Raw genomic sequence first — 22,027 nt, forward strand, 5'->3', positions numbered from 1 at the left:
AGATCTGAATACTAAAACAGAAACACTAAATCTGTTGGAAGACAAATTGGTTAAAAATCTCCAAGACATAGGGGTAGGTAGAGAATTCATGAACAGGAATCAAACCTCACAGGAAATATTCCTAGAATGAATAATAATGAATATCATGTCTGATTTTAAAAGTTCCTGCATGTCAAAAGAAATCTCCAGCATAGTGAAAAGAAAACCCACAAACTTGGGGTTCTTAGTGAACTGTCCCTCAGGCAAAGGACTTCTGTCTAAAACATTTAAAGAATTTTTAAAAATCAGACGCCCAAAATTCAAACATCCAATCCAAAAATGGGCATCCAAGATGATTACACAGTTCTCAGATGAAGAAATAAAAATGGGAAATAAACACATGAAAAAATGTTTATCATCATTAGTCATTAAAGAAATGCAAATTAAAAACACACTGAGATTCCATCTCACTCCAGAAAGAATGGTCACGATCAAGAAAACTACCAACAACAAATGCTGGAGAGGCTGTGGGGAAAAAGGCACTCATCTGCACTGTTGATGGGAGTATAGATTGGGGCAACCACTGAGGAGGTCAGTCTGGAGATTTCTCAAAAGGCTGGAATTTTAACTCCCATTTGACCCAGCTGTACCACTTCTAAGCATATTCCCAGAACTAAAACATCATAACACAGTGATATGTGTGTACCCATGTGTATAGCAGCACAGTTTGTAATAGCCAGATCTTGGAAATAACCTAAGTGTCTGTCAACTAAGGAATGGATAAAAAAGATGTGGTATTTTTATACAATGGAATAGTACTCAGCTATAAAGAATGATCACATTGAGATATTTATAAATAAATGGATGCAACTTGAGACCATACTCATAAGTGAAATAAATCAAACTCACATCTATAAATCCTGTGTAGTCTCCCTAGAGTAAGAAATGGTAAGTGTATATAAGATTTTATAGTAGTCATGATTCCCCATTATATGGCTTTGAAGCCTTGTAATGTTTTCATTCATTAGTTGGTATGGTTTTATTCTGTTTTGTTAGATTTTATTATGTATGATGGGATGAACAGTTATTTTGAAGAAAACAAGACATTATGGTAGCCATTGCTGATGTAATATCTTGTTTTGAAGCCCTACGATGCTTTTGTTCTTCGGTTTCCATTGGTTCTATCATGTTGTGTTCTATTGCATTTTGATATGTGTGATAGTATAAACAAATTTTTATGGAAAATGAGATAATACAGTAGCCACTGTTCATTTTCTGTTATTTGGTTCTGAATGCCTTATAATACTTTCCTTCTCGTCAATAGTTTTAGACTATTTGGTTGTGCTTGATACTATTATATGTGAAAGTATGATTAACTATTTCAAAGTAAGAGACATTATGGTTGCTACTGCTAATATCCAGTTGTCTGCTACTGATCTGCTGTGTTGCTTACATTGTTCTGTTCTGATGTTCTTTGTACTGTACTGTTTTCTCTTAATCTCTTTAAAGTAATATAAAATAAATTTTAAGAAAACAATGAAGAGACAACCTTTAAAATGCAAGCCAAACATGCTCAGCCACTCCACAGGCAGAGGACAAGCATCAAGAGTACAGACCTACCCAAGAAAACTCACTCAATGAACTGGCAACTGAAATGAAATGATACTTCTTATAAGTACAAATGGCCAATAAAAGCATGGAACTCATCATTGCTTCTGAAAATCAGATAAATACAAATTAATACTAAACCCAGATAGCATTTTATCTTAGAAAGAATGGTTACCAAAAAAACCCTAATTATAAATGGTAATGAAAAAGGTGGAGAGATTTTTCTACACTGATAAAGGTAATGTAAACCGTTATGAACACTATGGTAATCGGAGTGGTGATTCCTAAAAAACTAAAAATACAAATCCACCTGAGCTATGACCCTTGTAGAAATCTTCCAAAATAATTAAAATCATGCTACACGAATACATAGGTACCTATGTTTACAGCAGCACAATTTGAACAGCCACATCTGTAAAATAGTGTATACATACATCAGCAGAAGAATGTATAAGGAAAATAGTATCCATACACAATGGAACACTGCACTGTGATAAAGACAGCTAACCTTGAGGAACTCATAGATAAATGAATGCAACTTGAGGATATAAAGTTCTTTGAAATAAGTCTGAAACACAAGTTCAAATATTTTCTGGTTTCTCTTATATGAGCATACTTCTCCAAATTGCATACTTTGCTTTTCCAAATATTTTATATGCCAATTTATTTCATTTATGTTACTAGCTCATTTTCAATCACTGAAAAGAAACATTTACACTTTTTCCTTTTTATATGAAGCATTTAGGCTTATGTTTTGTACTCTGAGGAAGTTCCATGAACATAGCAATACACAGTGTTTTTCCTTATTGTTTTACTACAAAAGTTATTCTTCTCATTAAAAAGCAGACATCAGTCAAAATTACTCAATAATAGCGCATGACTTGTACTGCACAGTATTCCTTATGTTGCCCAATCCAAATAATTTTTCTATCTGATGGTTTGTGTTGATCTTTTTCATTATACACCAGTCACTAAGGTAGTCTTTCAGCTACTGACTTATTTGACTTATTACCACTCCACAACACTGCTGAACTCTTGTTTAAAAAAAGAACAACCATACCTTTCCGGCTCATTCACCACATTCTTTGTTTCTGTCTTTTTTAACAATGCTGCTGCTTCCATTCTGTTTTCCCTTAGAGCAAGCATAAGTGGTGTGAGGCCTTCCTGTGGAGAAGCAGAAACAATTTAAAACCCACACAACTGCCTGCTTCTCAGCTGAACTGAACAGCTTGTGAAGGACCCTGACTGTTAACCTGATATAGATAACAACACACAGCAGTCTCTTCCTTCTCACTCCCAGTGCTTCCACACGTGCTGCCCTGCCATACCCTCTGCAGTGCATGCTCTCTGCCCACAGTGGCTACAGAAACCCCAGGGTCACAACTCGCTCCAGTCACTGGTTCCAAGGGTCTTTCCATCACAGCCTTTATCATGGTACTCAGAGTTATGTAACATCTCTCGCTTCAATCAAATGCACCTTGAGGGCAGGGGCTGTATCTTTTTTCTCAGTAACTTCAACCATAATGCACAGTCAAAAATGATTGAAGGATTTGGATTAAATTAATGAGTTAAATTATCATCCCTAGGCAGAAATTCTCAGCCTATCTTCCAAAGAATCATTTTCCATGACTTCTATGTCTCAACAGATTTGATAATCATCTGTTTGAGAAATTATAAAACTGTATTATTTCTTCAGTATTAAAATCTCTTTACCTTTGCTTTACTCGTATTCAACACTACTTGTCTTCTGCCAAATATCAACACCTGAGGAATTAACAGTTTCAGGGAATTAACAGGGACTTAACAGTTTGGGTACCATGCAAAGCAGTTAGGCAGGAAACTTGCTGAATTCTCCACCTGGTGACAGGATCCAACTATAATTCTTAACCATTCCAGCTTTCAAGGAGTACCCCCATTACATGGTCACTCAATTGTGAGATCAGCCCCAAGTGAACTTGGATCACTTCTTATTAAACCAGTTACGGCTTTCTGTCCTATTATTAGATGAAAATATTATCTCAGCTGTTAGAAAGATGAGTACAAAACTTCACTTCTCATATATAACAGCAATCCTGGGATCCCCATGCATAACTATTGCTTTTAATAAGTTTTATTCTGGTTCCATTTCAATTACCAATGTTATACAAATCAAATGTAAAATATGGTTCATCAATAAAGATTCTAATACTGCTCAATTTGGATTTTAACATAATAAATAAATTATAACACTGCTCAGGATGGATTTTCTCATAATGAATAAATTCTAATACTGCATAATATGAAAATTTTCATACCACTAAATATGAAAATTGTATCACAATGAAACTCAGTAAGACACATATTTTTAAGGGGCAAGACTGAAATGAAAGATACAAAATTCGTGGTAACAAGCATAAATTATTCAGTTGTGATTATAATTATTAATGTCTACAGGCATTCTGATAGGAACATGATTATTTATAGCATATGGGAACAATTTTAAACAATTTCTAAATTCCATTCCATTTCTAAATATTTATTCTTAAATATAGATTACATTTTTTTTTGTCTTTTTCCTTTTTTATCAGTACCAGGGATCAACCTCATGAGCACTCACTTGCAAGGCAGGCGCTTATGCCGCTGAGATAAAACCCCAGCACTTAGATTACATTCTTATAAATGAATAAAAGATATTCTGAAATTCCAGAATCTTTATTAAAATATACCATCTTTTAAGAGCTGCAAACTCTCACAGAGGCACAATCAGTAGTGTGCACAGGGAAACACAGAGGTGGGTCTGTAAAAGGGCACTTGCATGGTCACACAGGCTCTGAAGACAGGACAGTCCCTTCTCTCTGAGCATCTTCAACTTCAAATTTGGAGCAGGGTTCTGAAACCTCCTTGTGAGTTCAATTGATGAAGGAAAACTGCATAGAGCTAAGAGCCACGTTTAAGTCACAGAGTTTTGCTTTTACCTATGGTATGCATGGGCTGCCAAATGGTTGTGTACAAAGCAAGCATTTCTGTGTAAAATTCTTGCATTAACATCATGTTTTACCAAAAAAGTGAGGTCCTACCATGAAATAAAAAGCATTATAACTATTTCAATAATTTTTCAACACTTATACTTATCCTCCATTTGTATGCAGGTCTCCCTGCTGTTAAACAGTTTCAAAGGAGCGCTGAAAAGAAATTACCACAACAATTCCCAGCTGCATAGGGTGGTACAACCCCATAAGCTTATCACTCTGTGAGGCTAGGAAGAGGGATCCAAGTTCATGTCTGATTTCTGCCTCTGAAACTTAGTGAAACACTGTCTCAAATTTAACAGGGGGTGAGCAGTGATGAATGGTGGGGATGCAGCTCAGTGAGAAGGTCCTAGGTGCAATCCTCCATTACCCCCCCAACACACACACACACTAAGAAATAAGCAATACGAATTTAAAAAGCATTCCCATCTCTGTTCTTACAATTTCATTGATTTCTGCCAGGGCTTTCTTAACTGAATACAGTGACATAGTCTGTCACATGCCTCAATTAAATACAGATTCAAGGTGGACATTGTTCAAATTCCTGAAAATCTACATTTGTCAGCTTTGTGCCACTAGTGATTATAATGAGAGCCAGTAATGATAACAAAGAGATGTGGAATTCATCAAGATTAAGCCTTAACCATTAGTGAATTAATACAGAGCTTACCAGTGGCACTGAATGACCACAGGGGGGAAGGAAAGTGGTGGATTCTGCACAACAATAGGTTACACTGATGATACTCCTTTTCACTTCCCATTGACAGTTGTAGAGAAAGACAAAAGGAACTTGGCCTGATTTTGTTGGAAAGGAGAGATTAGAAGGAAGTGGTATTTAATCCAACTCATCTAGAGATTTCTTCAGTTTCTGAGAATTAGGAATTCACCATTAAACATGCCTGTCCATTAAATGCTTCTGAGCTACGTCAGAATCTTGAGGAAATATTTTGAAATATCCATGTCAGGGCTTAAGACATTTACTGAACCCAAATCTCCAGGGCAGAGCCTCAACTGTTTCAAACCTTTCTCCTGACCACAGAAACGCACAAGTCTAGATGAGGACTAGAGAACCTAGAAGATGACATCAGTCTCATCTCTCATCTACACAGCCACTACTTTTTACTAGTTGAGAATTTAGACAAAAGGAGGGAAGGTGAGAGACAGGTACTCCATGGAAGCTCCATTTAATCCTCTTGGCTCAGGGCAGAACAGGGACTAGTACATTCAAAATACAACTGATCTCATCATACAAGCTCCTTAACTCCCAGCTCCCAGCAAGACATCATATGTTTGAAAGGACAATTCAGATTCTTATCTTAGTTGCGGTTTCTGACTGAAAAGGAGAGGATCTTTCTTAATTATTCTTTCATTTCCCTTGTTTCTTAATTAATTACCATTCATGCATGCCAAACTGGATTGCTGGAGTTCTCCTAAAATTTCAGGTTTACAATATATGATTCTCAATAAATGGGCGCAGCTTGAGACCATACTCATAAGTGAAATAAATCTATCTCGCATGTGTGAATACCGAATAGTTTCCCTAATGTAAGTAACGATTCAAATATATAAAAGTATGTGGTAATCATGATTTCCCCATTATGTGGCCTTGAAGCCTTATAAAGTTTTCACTTATTAACTTGGAAAGGCTTTATTCTGGGCTTCTTGATATGGAAATATTTGAAGCTATAGTATATGAAGTTATATTCAAATATTTCAAGGAAAAAGACAGACACTATGTTAACTGCAAGTAAGTCGGGTTATTTGGTGGTGAAGCACTAGGTTGCTGAAATTGTCATGCTTTGACCTGTATTGTTATGTTGTTATGTCCTCTTTTATCTCAATCTCTCCCTTATTCATTAAAAAGATTATTTAGTTATTTTTTATGGTTTTTTTAATTAAGGGGAAAATTTTTAAAAATTAGCAGGATATATTATAGTAACTTTTTTTGATTTCCTGTTAACTTGTTTTGAAGCCCTGTAATACTCCCACGATCTTGTTTTAACTGATTAGACTCTGTTCCGTTCTGTATGATAGTATCAAGAGTATAGGCAACTACTTTGAAGGCAATAAGATTCACTAAGATGCCCATTCTGGTTTGACTATTATCTCCTTTGGAAGTGCTGTAATGTTTACAATGTTTAGGTTTTATTGGTCTTGTTCTCTACTGTTTTGTTCAACTTTATAATACCTAATGAGATAGACAATTCTTTTTAAGGAAGCAAGAGGCATTATGGTAACCATTGTTGATAACCTTGTACTCTGTTATTACATCATGTACTGTGTCTATCCTTGGTTTTGACTGACAGCTTTGTTTTCCCATATTTGACTTTATTCTCTTCCCAAAAAAACAGTAATAAGAACTAAGGAGTAATAAAACCCAAAATATATAATTTTGTTGTAAAAAAGAGAGGGAAAAAAAGTGCTCTACAGGATATAACTGCAAGTGTGTTTAGGGGTGTTAAATAGCTGACCATATTAATGTTTTTGGTTGGATCATTGAACACAACTGTTTGCAGTCTCTCTGTTTGAATGTTCACTTTGTATGCTTTGATACTCTGACTTGAGCAGATATCTCTAGGATGATAATGTGTAATCTATTAACTGGTGATTTCTTAGTGTTTTTTTTTTTTGTAGTTCTTTATTACTTGTACTCTTAAACTGCTTTGTTTTGTTTTGGTTTTTCTCTTTTTCCTTTTAAATAAAATTTAAAAAAAACAATTATATGGTTTTCTTTTCTACTAAGAATTTTTAAGAGGATGGAAATGTAGCTCAGCATCACACAGTGCCTGGCTGGTAGGTGCAAGATTCAGAGTTTGACTGCCACTATTGAAAAAAGCATGTAAAAAGAAAAATAAAAAAAAAAAAAACAGAATAAAGAGTTTTTATTCTCAAGCTAGGTACAGCCAGTAATCACTGCACTATGGGAATATGAGGCAGGCACATCGCATGTTCAATCTCAAATAAGACAACTTCATATCCTACCAAAAATAAAACATAGCACAGTTGAACAAGAGACACAGCTCTGTGTGAAGGGTCTGTGTTCAATTTCCAGTAATAAGTAGAAAAAAACAAATTTTATTCCTAAAATTGAAGAGCATCTTATCTATGCACATGAACCAGAAACTATATTCCTTCAGTAGCAACTAATCAACAACCAAACACTATTGGCTTGCATTATTTCTAATCATTTTTCCTTGTCATTTTTCCCATTTAAGTCAAGTCACCAAAAATGGATCATTTTTATGAACTGTCAACAGCAACAACATTTCCACTTATTCTAAAATACTGTTGTTCTACAACAGAAAAAAAAACCACCTGGTAGGACAAGCAGAAATCAAAGAACTGGAACACAACATGGCAAAGTCAAGCCAGTACATACCACTGATATGCATAAATGTAAACGGTCTCAATTCACATATCAAAAGAAATAGGTTGAAAGAATGGATCAAGAAACATGATCCCACAGTATGCTGTATACAAGAAACACATCTGACCACACTGAAATTAGAAATTAATGGCAGAATAATTGTGAAACCTGTATAATTACATGGAAATTAAATCACAACCCTTTGAAGAACCAGTGGGCCACAGATAAAGAAGAAATAAAGCAATAGCTACAAATCAATGAAATGCAGACACAACATACTGTAATCTATGGGACGCAATGAAAGCAGACTTAAGAAGGAAATATATATCAATAAATTGTTATATCAAAAAAAAAGAACGACAACAAATAAACAACCTAATGCTTCATCACAAGCTTCTAGAAAAAGAAGAGTAAGTTAAACCCAAAGCTCATACAAGAGAGGAAACTGTAAAGATTAGAGCAGAAATCAATGCAATGGAAATTTAAAAAACAGTACAAAGAATTAATGGAACAAAAAACTGGTTTTTTGAGAGACTAAACAAAATTGACAAGCTTCTAGCTAACCTTATTAAGAAAAAGCCTAAATTCAGGCAATAAAGACCAAAAAGGGGGAAATTACTACAGATCCCATGCAAATTCAAAACATCATGAATACCTACTTTGAAAATCTCTACTCACATAGCGTGGGAAATACAGAGGAAATGGACAGATTTCCAGAACCATATGAACTATCAAAGCTCAACCAAGAAGATACAGCAAATTTAAATAATCCGGTATCAACTATTGCAATTAAAATTATAATTAAAAACTTACCAACAAAGAAAAGCCCACATCCTGCGGATTCATGGCTAAATTCTACAAAAAATTTAGAGAACTTCTCCTTAAACTGCTTAAACACTTCAATGAAAATGAAAAGGAAGCAATCCTCCCTAAATCATTCCTGGAGGCAAGTATAACTCTCATACCAAAACCAGAGAAAGACCCAACCAAAAAGGAGAACTATAGGCCAATCTCACTAATCAACAGTCATGCAAAGATTCCCAATAAAATACTGGCAAGAATAGAATGCAGCAAAGAATCAAGAGATTATACATAATGACCAAGTGGGGTTCACTCCAGGAAGGCAGGAATACTTTAACATATGCAAATCAATAAATGTAATACAATCCATCAACAGAGCCAAAAACAAAAACCGCATGGTCGTCTTCACAGATGCACAAAAAGCTTTTGATAAAGCCCAACACATGTTCATGATAAAAACCTTTCAGATACTCAGAACACGTGGTGTCTACCTCAATCTTATGAAGCCAATCTATGACAAATCAATAGCCAACATTATACTAAATGGACAAAAGCTGAAAGCTTTTACTTTAAAATCAGAAACAAGACAAGGATGTCCACTTTCACCATTCCTATTCAAATACGTTCTGGAAACACCAGCCAGGGTAATCACACAAGAGAGAGAAATAAAATGAATAAATATAGGAAAGGAAGAAGTTAAATTATCACTATTTACAAGTGACATGATACTCTATGTAGAAGACCCAAAAATTTCCATTAGAAGACTGTTAGAAATAATTAAAAAATTGAGTAGTGTAACTGGATCCAAAGTCAAAACTCAAAAACAAATAGCATTCCTGTACTCAACCAAAAAAAACTCACCGAGAGAGAATTTATGGAAATATCACCTTTCACAATAGCATCTAAAATAATGAAATACTTAGGAACCAAGCTAACTAAGAATGTAAAAGACCTATTTGCTGAAAATTATGCTACACTACAGAGGGAGATTGAAGAGGATATTACAAAATGGAAGAGTATTCCTTGTTCTTGGCTAGGAAGACTCAATATTGTGAAAATGGCCATACTCCCAAAACTGTTCTACAGATTTCATGCAATTGCAATCAGAATACCATTAACGTGCCTCACAGAGCTAGAGAAGACACTCCTGAAATTCATTTGGAAACAAAAGAAACCTAGAATAGCAAAGGCAATTCTGAGAAACCAAGGTAAGGGAGGAAGCATCTCAATTCCTGACCTGAAACTCTATTACAAAGGCACAATGATAAAATGAGCAGGGTATTGGCAAAGAAATACACCTGGGGAACAATGGAACAGATTAGAAGATGCAAGCACAACTACAAAAACAATCAACCACCTGATATTTGACAATGGGGCTAACCATGTTCACTCTTTAATAAATGGGGCTGGAAAAACTGGCTCTCTGCATGCTGAAGACTGAACATAGACCCATGCCTATCACACCAAGCACAAAACTATAAGTCTAAATGAACCAAAGACCTAAACATTAATACAGAAACCTTAAATCTACTGGAAGACCAGGTAGGCAGAAGACTTGGAGACAGAGGTAGGCAGAGATTTCATGAACAAAATGTAAACTGCATGGGAAACACGTCAAAGAATCAACACCTGGGATCTCATATTATTCAAAAGTTTCTGCACTTCAAGAGAAATCACTAACAGAGTGAAAAGAAAACCCACAGAATGGGAAACAATTTTAGCCAACAACTCCTCAGACAAAGGACTTATATCCAGAACGTGTAAAGTATTGAAAAACATCAAGCCCAAATTCAGAGACCCTCTCCAAAAATGAACATCTGAGATGAACACACATTTCTCAGATGAAGATATACAAATGGCAAATAATTACAATGATGGTGAAAGAAATGTTCACCATCATTGGTCATTCGAGAAATGCAAATTTAAACATCATCAAGATTCTCACTCCGAAAAGAATAGCTGCAATCAAGAAATCAACTGATAACAAATGCTGGCGAGGCTGTCGGGGGTGGGGGGGAACAATGCTCCACGATTGCTGGCAGGGTAGACTGACACAGGCACTATGGAAATCAGTATGGAAAATTTGCAGAAGACTAGGATTGGAAGTTCCATTCGGTCCAGTGAGTTCCCTCATTGGTATTTTCCTAGAAAAATGGAAAATGTCATATACCTGTGAGATATGTGCAGCCATGTTCATAGCAGCACAATTTGTAATAGCTAAAACTTGAAAAAAACCAAGATGCCCATGAACTGCAGAGTGGATGAAAAAGATGTGATATTTTTATACAATAGAATATTACTCAGCTATAAAAAGGTTGCTGTTGAGGCTTTCATAGACAAATGGAGACAATTTGAGGCTCTTCTCACTAATGAAATAAATAATCATATTTATAAATATCACAGTGTGTCTCTAGTGTGAAATGTAATAAGAAATGTAGGAGTAGTCAAACACAAAATGTGTAATTGCTGTTGTGAAAAAGAGAGGACAAAAAACTGATCTAAAGGCTACAACTGCACGTATGTGTGACAGTAGATTTGATAACCCTATTAGTAAATTTTTCTTGGAGAGCTGAAAAGAACAGTTTGCAGTATTGCCGTTTGACCAGCCACTTTGTGTGCTTTACTTTTGTAACTTGAACTATATCTAAAAGAACAGTATGTGATTTATCAACTAGTGATTTCTTACTGTTAATTATTTTTGAAATTATGTGCTATTTCTACCATTTTCCTGTTGTTTCTTTTAAATAGAAAAACACTATTGCTCTGCTTAAGTTTTAAAATAAAACCAAATTCTGAGGTTAATTTTGCTATCTTGTGCTGTTTTACACTACTGCAAAAAAGAAAGAAAGAAACCTTTTGAAACAAAAATTTTACATTTTAAAATTCAGTGTGTTCACAAATACTGTAAGTGCATAAAAGAAACTCACATCCTCTAGCATTTCATTAAAACTATCAACATTGAAAGTGAAAACATTAACTATTAAGTTATTTCAAACAGTGTATTCATGAAACACTTGAGTTTCTACATGTGGAAAACTGACCAACCAATATGTCACTGTGAACAGGAAAGTATTTCAGAAACTTTGGAAAGAAAATTCAGTGCTCTATACCTTGTTTTTTGCCTCAGCATCGGCACCATGCGAAAGCAGTTTTGCTGTTAGTGAAGACTTTGGATGAAATACCGAAAGATGCAGAGCAGTGTCGCCCTTGGCATTGGCAATATTTAGATTTGCACCATGCTCCAAGAGAATACTAGCACAGCCTTCCTCGTAGCATTTTACAGCCTGTGGGTATTGTAATAAAGGAGACACCATCAGCTCAAGAAACTCCAAACACACTTTCCACATGCCTGGCCAAGGAGTTATATTCAAATTACACTGACTGACTTTGATTTTCAGCATTTAAATACAATCCCTCCCATGCTGAAATTGTTGGCTGCTATTTACCTTAATCAGAGCGGTGTCATAGTCACTGTCACAGGCATTAATATCACACTTGCTCTTTACCAAGAGAGTCACCACTTCTGGATGGCCATAGGCACTGGCATAATGCAGAGCAGTCCTGGGACAGTCAAGAAGATTATTAGGAAATTACAGCGCTCCATTTCAAAATGCAAAATTATTTATGGAATTATTATGAAAATTAAATATCTTTAACAAGAAGTATTTAATTGTCTTTGAAAACATAGAATGCTTCACAGCTCTTACTGCTCACCTGTGAATGGAAGTGCAAGTGGGTAACGCTTAGTGTGGGGGATGGAAGCTGCTGTCTTGCACATAACTAAACAAGGTCCCTGCACTGCGCTACCTCCCAGCCTAGTGCAACCCACTGGAATTAGTAAGAACAGGCCTCAGATTCAGCTCAATTGGAATTTAATTTCTACCCTAAGTTCTTACTTTCTAGCCATCCTTTGGCCCTTCTGTGCCTCGGGATTCTCACCTACTAAATGAGAACTGAAGTTCTCAGTTCTCTCAGAAGACACCACTGAGATGGTTAAATAAGAATCCACACAAAATATTTAGAACAACTTGTAGAACAAATAACAGCTCAATAATTGTCAGATACTATAATGTCTACTATTACTACTTAACAAAGACAATATTTCAATTAAGTAAAATAAAATAATTAAGATGGACATTCTTTGTGGGGTTAGGATTATTTCAATAAGCCTCCAGACACTTTTTCTCATATTTTAACACCTCTGTCATTGGAAAGGCACACAAAGCTCAGAAGACAAAAGCTCTTGTGTAACTATACCTGGTAGTGTGGAAGGTCCCCTCCTGACCTTTGGAGTATGGGGGCTTTTTACTGCGTAGGATCAAACACTGTGTATGCTACTGATGTGACTCTGTAACAAAAACCAGCCTGTAAAATGTTAAGGTATACCGACCAGACTGGAAAATCCTTGCATGTGCCCATATAAGGGTGATGAAAAGACAAAAATTGAATAAAAAGGGGCTAACATGCGATACTAGGCATGAATCTGCTGAGTTAGTCTGAGCAGCAATGAAGCTGCTTCCTGGGCAAAAGGCTTCAGTATCCTGCAGTGGCTTTAAAAAGTTTTCTTCATATGGCATCATCACATGATTCATAGTAAAATCTCTAAGTACAGACAATTTCTTTATATCTTTATTTTTGAAGAAGCAAAAAGTTGTCAGAAATACCAATACACACACAGAAAAAATGAAAACTATCTGTGCTTAACTAATGTTTGTGTTTTTCCCAAGAATTATTTTATTAATAGACAACTTTCACTAGAATTTTATATTTATTTATTGTAGAAATCAAGGATGAGAGAAAGGAAAGAAGGGCACACAGAACCATTATTGCCATTACTAATCATGAGATAGTACAAAATGAAAGGCACAAAAATGTAAAAATACAGAATATTCAACATTGTTTCTGGTGCCAATGAAACTCTGTTAGAGTGAAAAAATTAATGAGAAACTCTTAAATATTATGAGTAGAATGACTTTCTAGATAATAAAAAAGAACAGAAAATTTCACCTCTCGTTCAAATGCCTAAAAATAACAAATTTTGCCACAACTTGTATACATTTTCTGACTAACACAAGACTGCAGCCTATTTGTGTGTAGGCAAAAGTAAACTGACTCTCGTCTCAGTGGATATATCAAAGTGCATCTTTCCCTGTTAAAAATACATTCATGTGATGCCAATTTCAGTGATTATATATCACTCCATCCTGCAATGCACTGCAACTGATACAATCTTTCTGTGGATCCATCACTATGTTAAGCAACAATGAAGAAAAGCACATTTAACGTGTCTGTATGTTCTGAAGGTATTCTAGAAAGGAACTGATGAGTGGACATACGCTTTCCTAAACTGTGGTACAGTACTTGAATCAAATTTCCTATTTGAAAAGGTCATAAGCCATCTCCAATTTTAAGCAGCAGGATAAACTGCTCTTCATCCTCACAAACTCTGTAGCTGAAAAATATTTCACTCCATTGTAAAATTAAATTCTCCTTATCAGGAACACTAAACATTTCTTTTTATGTTTACAGGTCATTTGTCAAACCAACCACCTAATTTAGAGTTTGATATAGCTCAGTGGTACAGTAGGATTTGACGCTCACAGTGTGTGCTATCTACCTTTAAAGTAAATTAGTATTCAATTTTTTGATGATTTTCAAACAATCACCTTGAAAGATAAAGATACAGTTTTCATCTGATGTATCTATGATGTATATTTCATCTGATATATGGTTTATGATATATCTGTCTCTATTTTATTTTATTTTAGTTTAGTTTTTGGTACTAGAAATCTGACTCAGGACCTCACACTTTTCAGACAGGCACAGTGCCACTGACCTATATCCCAGGTCATTGTTGTAAATGTCTTACAAATATGTTGTATTTCATTTGGTCAATGTTTTCCTAATATAAAGGAACATTTAATTTTTCTTTTGAGAGTTAATCTTCATAATGCAGGTCAGGAAGGGGATGGCTGAGTGGTAGTGTGTTTCACATGCACCAGGACCTAGCAGCAACCCCCAACACAAAAAAAAAATGCTCATTGTGACGGTCACTTCTAGGAATATGCAAATGTGTTTGTTTTTGCTAATTTTCTCATTTTGTATGATCTAAAATTTTTATTTCTATGCCACTGGAAACTTTTGTGACATAAAATCTACATTTTTTGAAATGGTTTACATTTCATTCATGTATCATTCCAGTTTTTCAACTAAAATATGTGAGGATCAATTTCTAAATTCTGACAGATATTTGAATGTTTCCAGATTTTCTATTAAGTTACATTCATTTGTCTATCTTTTGGGCTGTTAGAAAATAATTAATTTGTGAAAATAACTTACCTTGATATCTACGAAGGTGGGTCTTCCACTATATTTTCTTAGTGACCCCAATGGCAAAACAACAAAGGGAAACTCAAGTGTTGCACATTTTTTTCATTGCATAAGCAGATACACAAAAAGCTCACATTTGGGGACTAATGGAACTTTCTAGCCAAGATGTTAGCCAAGGCAGAACATAGAGCTGCCTTCCCAATTCAGTTTCCTTATAAAGGTCCTTAGTACAGAACATACATGCACAGATGGACACTGATAGTAAATGGACACTAGGTTTTTAGAAGCTTAAGTTTCAGCCCTAAATTTGTAGATTACAAGAAACATGCCACAGTTCCCTTTTTTATAATATGTACAATTCTCTTAATGTGATACTAAGAACAAAACACTACACACACATCATACCAATGTTAAATAGCTTTTCAGTAGTCAATGAAGTGGCCTACAACAGGAAGTACAAGTCCATTATAAACCAGTGGGAGGTTTGTTTTTATGTTGCAGCTTATGAGCACTGCCTGAGGATTGACCCTCTGGCCAGCTTTGCTTCCCTGGGTGTTGGGAATCCCCCTGCACCCTCCTCACCCACTCCTCCCTCCTGAGCCTGAGACCCTCGCTCTCCTGCATCATCCCAGCCCCACTCGCCGCCCCTGGTCATGCAGCCCCATTACCTGCGTTCCCTGTCTCTGTCATGGACATGGCCTGCTGTGATGAGAAACTGCACCCGGTCCTTGTTGCCCTTACGGGCAGCCTTGTGAATCTTGGGCATTGGCTCACCAAAGATGCTTTGCAATGCAACCTTGCAGTTTTTCAGAAGGCCCACAGGCCTTGATGGTCCCGGGTCCCCACTGGACAAGTTCTTCTGGGCACAATCTATAGAGAGTGCAAGCACCTCAGGGACCCTGGACCTCTCACTGCCTTTCAGTGAAAGCCAAGCAACCCCTCATTCAACCCCTAGGCTCTAATGGCCTCTGCACATGCACATCTCCACAGCTCTGGAGCAAGCAGCCTATCGTGCACAGGTGCTGAGCAAAAAGCCTAACTATCCCCATTAATGTGAACTCACCAGATTCTGGTAATGTTGCAAGTGGTTGTTTATCATCAGATTTCAAATTCTCTGATTTCTCAGCAGTCTCATAACATGAGGCCAAACACCAATCTGAATCAAAATAGAAAGTTTGATATTTTGGAATGTAATAGTACTACAACCATAACTAATGTACAAACCCATTCCTCAGAAGCAGTCTCCCGTGTTTCTCTGCTCCACAGTACAATAATGCCTCAGGCTTACTGTGCTACACAGCTTCTGTGCTTGCCAATCACTCAGCGGAGTTTCATTATCACCACCATTTCTCATTCTTCTGTTTTCACTTACTTGAAGTATTATGATTTACCCAGCAATCTCTTTTACATACATTAATTTCTAGGACAGTTGATTTAATTCTTTAGGGAAACAAATTTCATTTCACTGCTATGAGATGTCAAATGTGTAAATAATGAGCAAATTGCATAAAACAGAGTGTGAATTAGGGAGAAACTGTTTCAAGGACAGTGGAACTAGGGAAGGGGCGGGCCAATGGAAAGAGAAAAAGGATCCATTTCTTAAAAGAAATGAATCAGACATACACGTATCAATATCATATTGTTTTTCTAGAGGGAGAAACTCAAAATTGTAAATCAGCACTAAACTGTGCAAGGATACTGGAAAATATTCAAATAGGAAGGGGAACAGGGTGCTGCGTGAGAGGGAGAGGAAATAAAGAAAAAGGAAAAGAACAGACAGTGCTGGGGATTTAGCTCAACAGCAAAAGTGCCTGCTCTGCAAATGTAAGGCCATGAGTTCAATCCCTGGTGCCCGCACTCCCCCAAAAAAACGGACAGGAGAAAATAGAGACAAGGCTTTTGTAAATAAGCAGGTTAAGGTGATCACTTGAAGGGAGAGGGAGGGACTGGGGATAAAGCAATCAAGAAATATCTTATACAGTAGAAGCTTACTCTAATGAATGTTATCCTTATGGATATCTAAAATGCACCAGTATAATCAAATGGAAAAACAAAAATGAAAATTGTCTATTGTACTATAAACACACACAATATTGTTTCCAAGACTCAAAGACATGGATGTTAATCAATATATTACTTTAAATTCTGAAAACTACAATGACATACATACTTCCATGTGCCATTGCTGTTACATAGAATTCACTTTATAAATTTTGATAACATCACAAATTCATAAGAAAAGTGCCGGCTCTCCGGGACCTTATTGTGCCCATGTACGAACTAGTTTAGTCCAGGTCACTCGTAGTGAACCTTTGGCACATGCTCCACAGTGGGCTCTTTGCTATCACTGAAAGCCCTAGAAGGCTCACTGTCTCCAACCAAGACACACATTAGTCCCAGCGAATGGCTGGAGACAAGAAAGGAAAGCACAATGACACAATGCCGTTTTTCTTTATAAACAAAATTGTCACACTTATAAAATTAAAGACAACTGAAAGAAAACAGGAGATAGAGAGTTTAAATGGCAGTTCGCTGTGAAGAAGCTCTTTGTCACTTGGCGTTCATGGACAATACTTATTGTTGAAATGGTGGTTTAACAGTGAATTAGAATCCCTGAAGCTCAAGGTTCTAAGAGGACAAATAATTCCAAAGGTTAAGTGCAATTCCACACTCATTCCCTATCTTGATGGGGCCTAGCAGACTGACTGGAGTTTTCAGAAATGTAACGTCTCATCTGTCATAGTTCCAATGATTCACGAATCACAGCTCTAATGGATATTGGCATATGTGACTGCATGCTGGTATCTTACAGCTTTTTGTTCTTGTTGTTTGTTTCTTTGTTTTAGTACTGGGGATCAAACTCACGAGCTGCATTAGCCAGGCCGACACTTCTGTTGCTGAGTTAAATCTCCCGCCCCACTATTCTCCATCTTTCAGATTTAGTCTCTACTAGAGTGTCAATAGATTCAACATACTTTAATAAGAAACCTCTGTAGATTATGTAAGATCTTTTACGACTCTAAAAGGAATTCCAGCTAAAGTTTGAGAATCTTTGTTGTGAAGAATTGTATCGAACAGTCACTAAGAATGATTACGTCTGCACACTTAATAATCAAATGTATGAGACACCATATATACACACTCACACAGTCTGCTTTCGAGAAAATCTATCTGCTTGCAATCATGAATATACCAAGGCTGAGATGAAATAAAGTGGACACACAGTGGGCATATTACTAAGGAGAGCTTTACTCTAGACAAACATCAGAATCACTGTAAGCATATTTGCTAGCGGTAGTGAACTAAATCATGGGTATCAGTGAGCCACTTGCCACTATCGCCTGAGTAACCGGGACTCTGGGATGCCCAGAGGAGCCAGCTCTCTGGGAAGCACCCACACACTTTGAAAAGATCGTGGAATTTTATAGTAAGTTTTGTGGATCCCTGTGAAGTATAAGGATCCAAGCTGAAAACATTGGATATTAAAACATACGTAAACAATTCATTAAATATTATTTTCTCTTGAGCTTATTAGCACCTTATTTGCAAATATGCACACCAATAATTACACCGGCAGTATTTATGGCAAAGCCTTGCCAACATTTGGAGACAAAATGGAGATGACTGCAGGCATATCAAACAATTTAGGGTACTGTACTTCATTACAGAGGAATCTGTATTGTGACATGTACCTGGTTGAGGTGGCAGTGCATCCTTCACTCTTACTGCTTTCTTCCCATCAGAATCTTTTGTTTCCACAGCAGGCTGAATGGGATTTAAAGTAAAGTGATTACTACACACTGCATACCTCCTAAAATAGGCAGTTCGTTCAAAATACAAATATACAGTCCTTACCTTCAAGGGAAGATGTGTGTCAGGTGATTCTAAAGAGGAAAAAGGGAAAATAAACTTTAGACAGCAATATGAGAAAACCAAGCATACATTCATGAAGACTTAGGACACAGCCGAATCTTCATGCTATGCTTGGGAAATGATTACCTCAGGTTTCAGCTCCTTTCCGACTGGTGAGAACAATATGACAGAAAAATTAGAACACAGGTCAAACATGATTTCCAATGTGCCACCATACTGCCAAAGATCATAACTAAAATAGGAAGTGAGCATATTCCAATCTGTACATGTGAACTGCTGCAAAACAGTGATCTTGGGATGTCATGATCCTGAGGGGCTGACTATCAAAGCTGACAGGAGAAGGGAACAGCATATAAACTGAACAAAGCACATCATCCATTGGTACACCGTTGCATACATGTAGGTGCTCTCGAGATGTCCACCACGGCAGAGTGCACAAATGGTGTGTTCCTAATATTGTTATTTTAAAAGGTGAGATTGTGCTCCGCTATCCATGGTGCCCTTCAATTTCTGGACATGAACGATCCCTCTGCCTCAAGTTTTCAAATAGCTTGAACTCAAAGGATATGCACAACACCTGGCAACATTTTCATGTATTTCTTTTAAATATCAGTACTCTGTACACAACCATTTTGTGTGAAAGTTGGGGACATGTCTAAGGAGAAGCTGCCCAGTAAATTCTCAGTGATTTCCACTGATCCAGTGAGAATCAATCCATACAAACTGAAAGAAATTGTAAGAAATCATTAATATGTGGTTTTGGAAGCATCTTTGGGGATATGTCCTGCACATAGTGACAAACACATAATTCTTGTGAATTCAGAGCAATTAGCACTAAAAGAAAGAAGTTGCATCTGAGTAGCAATCTGTAGATCTCTCCCTAGTCTTTCTTTCCACCCAGAAGCTCTAAGTCTATTGACACTCTCTCTCAAATGTATGCTAAACACTCGCCTAAATAAAATTAGTCTTCCTTCTGATCTTCTTCATAATTTTTACCATGCTTTGGTAAGACAAAGACCATGACTGCCTTGTGGATAGACACTGTTTGGTTGGCAGCTGCATTGGAGGTGTACAACACAGAGCAGATTCTACCACCAAAAGATTTCTGAAAAAGCATAATTACTATAGTAGAAAACCACGCACAGGTGCTACAAGTTGAATTAACTCTGCTACTTTATTACTTCCCTTATGCTGTTTTCTGGTTGGCATGAATCATGCAACAAGGTGAGTACGACTGCCCAACAGAAACACAGCTCCAATACTCATCAGTATTTACCCATTGTGGTTGACTCACTAGATTCCAGGAAGAGGGATAGAATCTGCATCACTGAGGGTGTTGCAAGGGGACATATATCAACAAACTTCAAATTCTATGATCTCTCAAAAGTCTTATTAGTCTGATGCAAACTCAAGTGGGAATCTAAATATAAAGTTTGATTTATGAGGATACAACGATACTACGCAGATATCGATTGTACAAATCCATTCCTCAGAAGCAGTCTCCTGTGTTTCTCTGCCCCACAGTACAATAATGCCTCAGCCTTACTGTGCTCCATAGCATCTGTGCTGGCCACTCACTCAGCTGACTTTCATTCGCACCATCATCTCTCATTCTTCTGTTTTAACTTAATAGTATTATCCCGATTTACCTTTAATTTCCAGGACTATCGATTGTTAAGTCTTTAGGACTGTGAATTTTATTTCATTGTTATTAGATATCAAATGTGTAAATAAAGAGCAAATAGTGAAAAAGGTATTGTGAAGCAGGGCAAAATTGTTTAAAGGAGAGGGGAACTAAAGAAGGGGCAAAGCCAATGGAAAGAAAGGGGGGAAAGACTGCATTTCTTAAATAAAATGAATCTAACACACACATTTCAACATCGTACTGTTTTTCTAGTGAAAGAAACTGAAAAGTGTAAATGAGAACAAAACTGTACAAAGACACTGGAAAATATTCCAATAGGAATGGGAACAGGGTGGGAGGGTAAGAGGGAGAAGAAGTAAAGGAAAAGGAAAAGAAAAAAACAACAGAGAGAACAAAATAGAAAAAAAGCTTTTGTAAATAAACAGGGTAAGGGGAGACCTTTAAGGGAGAAGAGATTGGAGAAAAAAGAATCAAGAAGTATCATATAGAGGCAGAATCTCCCTCTAATGAAGGGGATCCTTATGGGTATCTAAAATGTACCAATACAATGAATTTGATGCAATAAATTTAAATTTTCTGTTTTACTATAAACACACACAACGTTCGCCATTGGTTAGAACAATATGACAGAAAAACTAGAATATACATCAACCATGATTTCCAATGTGACATTATACTTGCAAGGACCATAACTAAAACAGGAAGTGAGCTTTACATGCTGACTGCTGAGAAAAAGTAATCTTAGCAAGTCATGACCCTGAGAGGCTGAGTGTCAGAGCTGACAGGAGAGGGGAATAGCATATAAATCGAACATAGTACATCACCCATTTGTACACCATTGCACTCCAAGTATCTGTGGTTTTGCATTTCTCCTGCACTGCAACTGGTACATAAGTTTGGTCATCATCAAGAGGAATTTAAACTTTGTATTCTCACAAAACAGTTAGCCATACATGTTCAGCATAATAATTAATAAACCCAGTCATGTTTTCTATGTCCTTGTGGGCCATGGCTATGCCTACATTTCTTGTATCCTCAAAACTAGTTTGGCCACATCTTGAAATTTGTTGAATCCCTCATGAATGGAACATAAACCATATCTGAGACATAATGCTACATCAGTTTTCAACATTGAAATAGTTATCAAAATGCAAAAAGCTGAATAGTCAGGGAATTGTTAGATACTAGGAAACTTTTACATTTAAAATCAGCACAATATTTACTAACAGGTAACAATTTTGGCCTTCAAGGAATGAACTGAACAATGTCTCTTGGTTCATTTTTAAAGGATTTGTGTGGAAAAGCTATTTTATCAAAACTTACTTATCTTAAAAGGAGTCAGTGCTTCTATGTGCAAGCTAATCTCACGTGAACAATGATCAATTTCACAGAAAGCTCTGATGCCTGATGACTAGG

At 36.5% G+C, this 22,027-nt stretch overlaps 1 protein-coding gene across 1 annotated transcript in view; it reads right to left on the bottom strand.

Annotated features, from left to right (window-relative positions):
- The window catches only part of LOC134477125 (ankyrin repeat domain-containing protein 27-like), a 91,190-nt gene that overhangs the window by 31,722 nt on the left and 37,441 nt on the right, over positions 1-22,027 (bottom strand). The window contains exons 9-15 of the mRNA XM_063254145.1: positions 18,949-18,977; positions 18,786-18,858; positions 16,157-16,249; positions 15,762-15,963; positions 12,210-12,324; positions 11,874-12,047; positions 2,648-2,751 (exon numbers count right to left, since the gene is read on the bottom strand). Of these exons, the coding sequence (XP_063110215.1) occupies positions 2,648-2,751; positions 11,874-12,047; positions 12,210-12,324; positions 15,762-15,963; positions 16,157-16,249; positions 18,786-18,858; positions 18,949-18,977 (790 nt within the window). The remainder of the gene's footprint in view (positions 1-2,647; positions 2,752-11,873; positions 12,048-12,209; positions 12,325-15,761; positions 15,964-16,156; positions 16,250-18,785; positions 18,859-18,948; positions 18,978-22,027) is intronic.

The sequence above is a fragment of the Cavia porcellus genome, unplaced genomic scaffold (assembly GCF_034190915.1).
Source record: "Cavia porcellus strain 051 isolate PalLab524CR breed Dunkin Hartley unplaced genomic scaffold, mCavPor4.1 scaffold_8, whole genome shotgun sequence".
Classification (NCBI taxonomy): domain Eukaryota; kingdom Metazoa; phylum Chordata; class Mammalia; order Rodentia; family Caviidae; genus Cavia; species Cavia porcellus.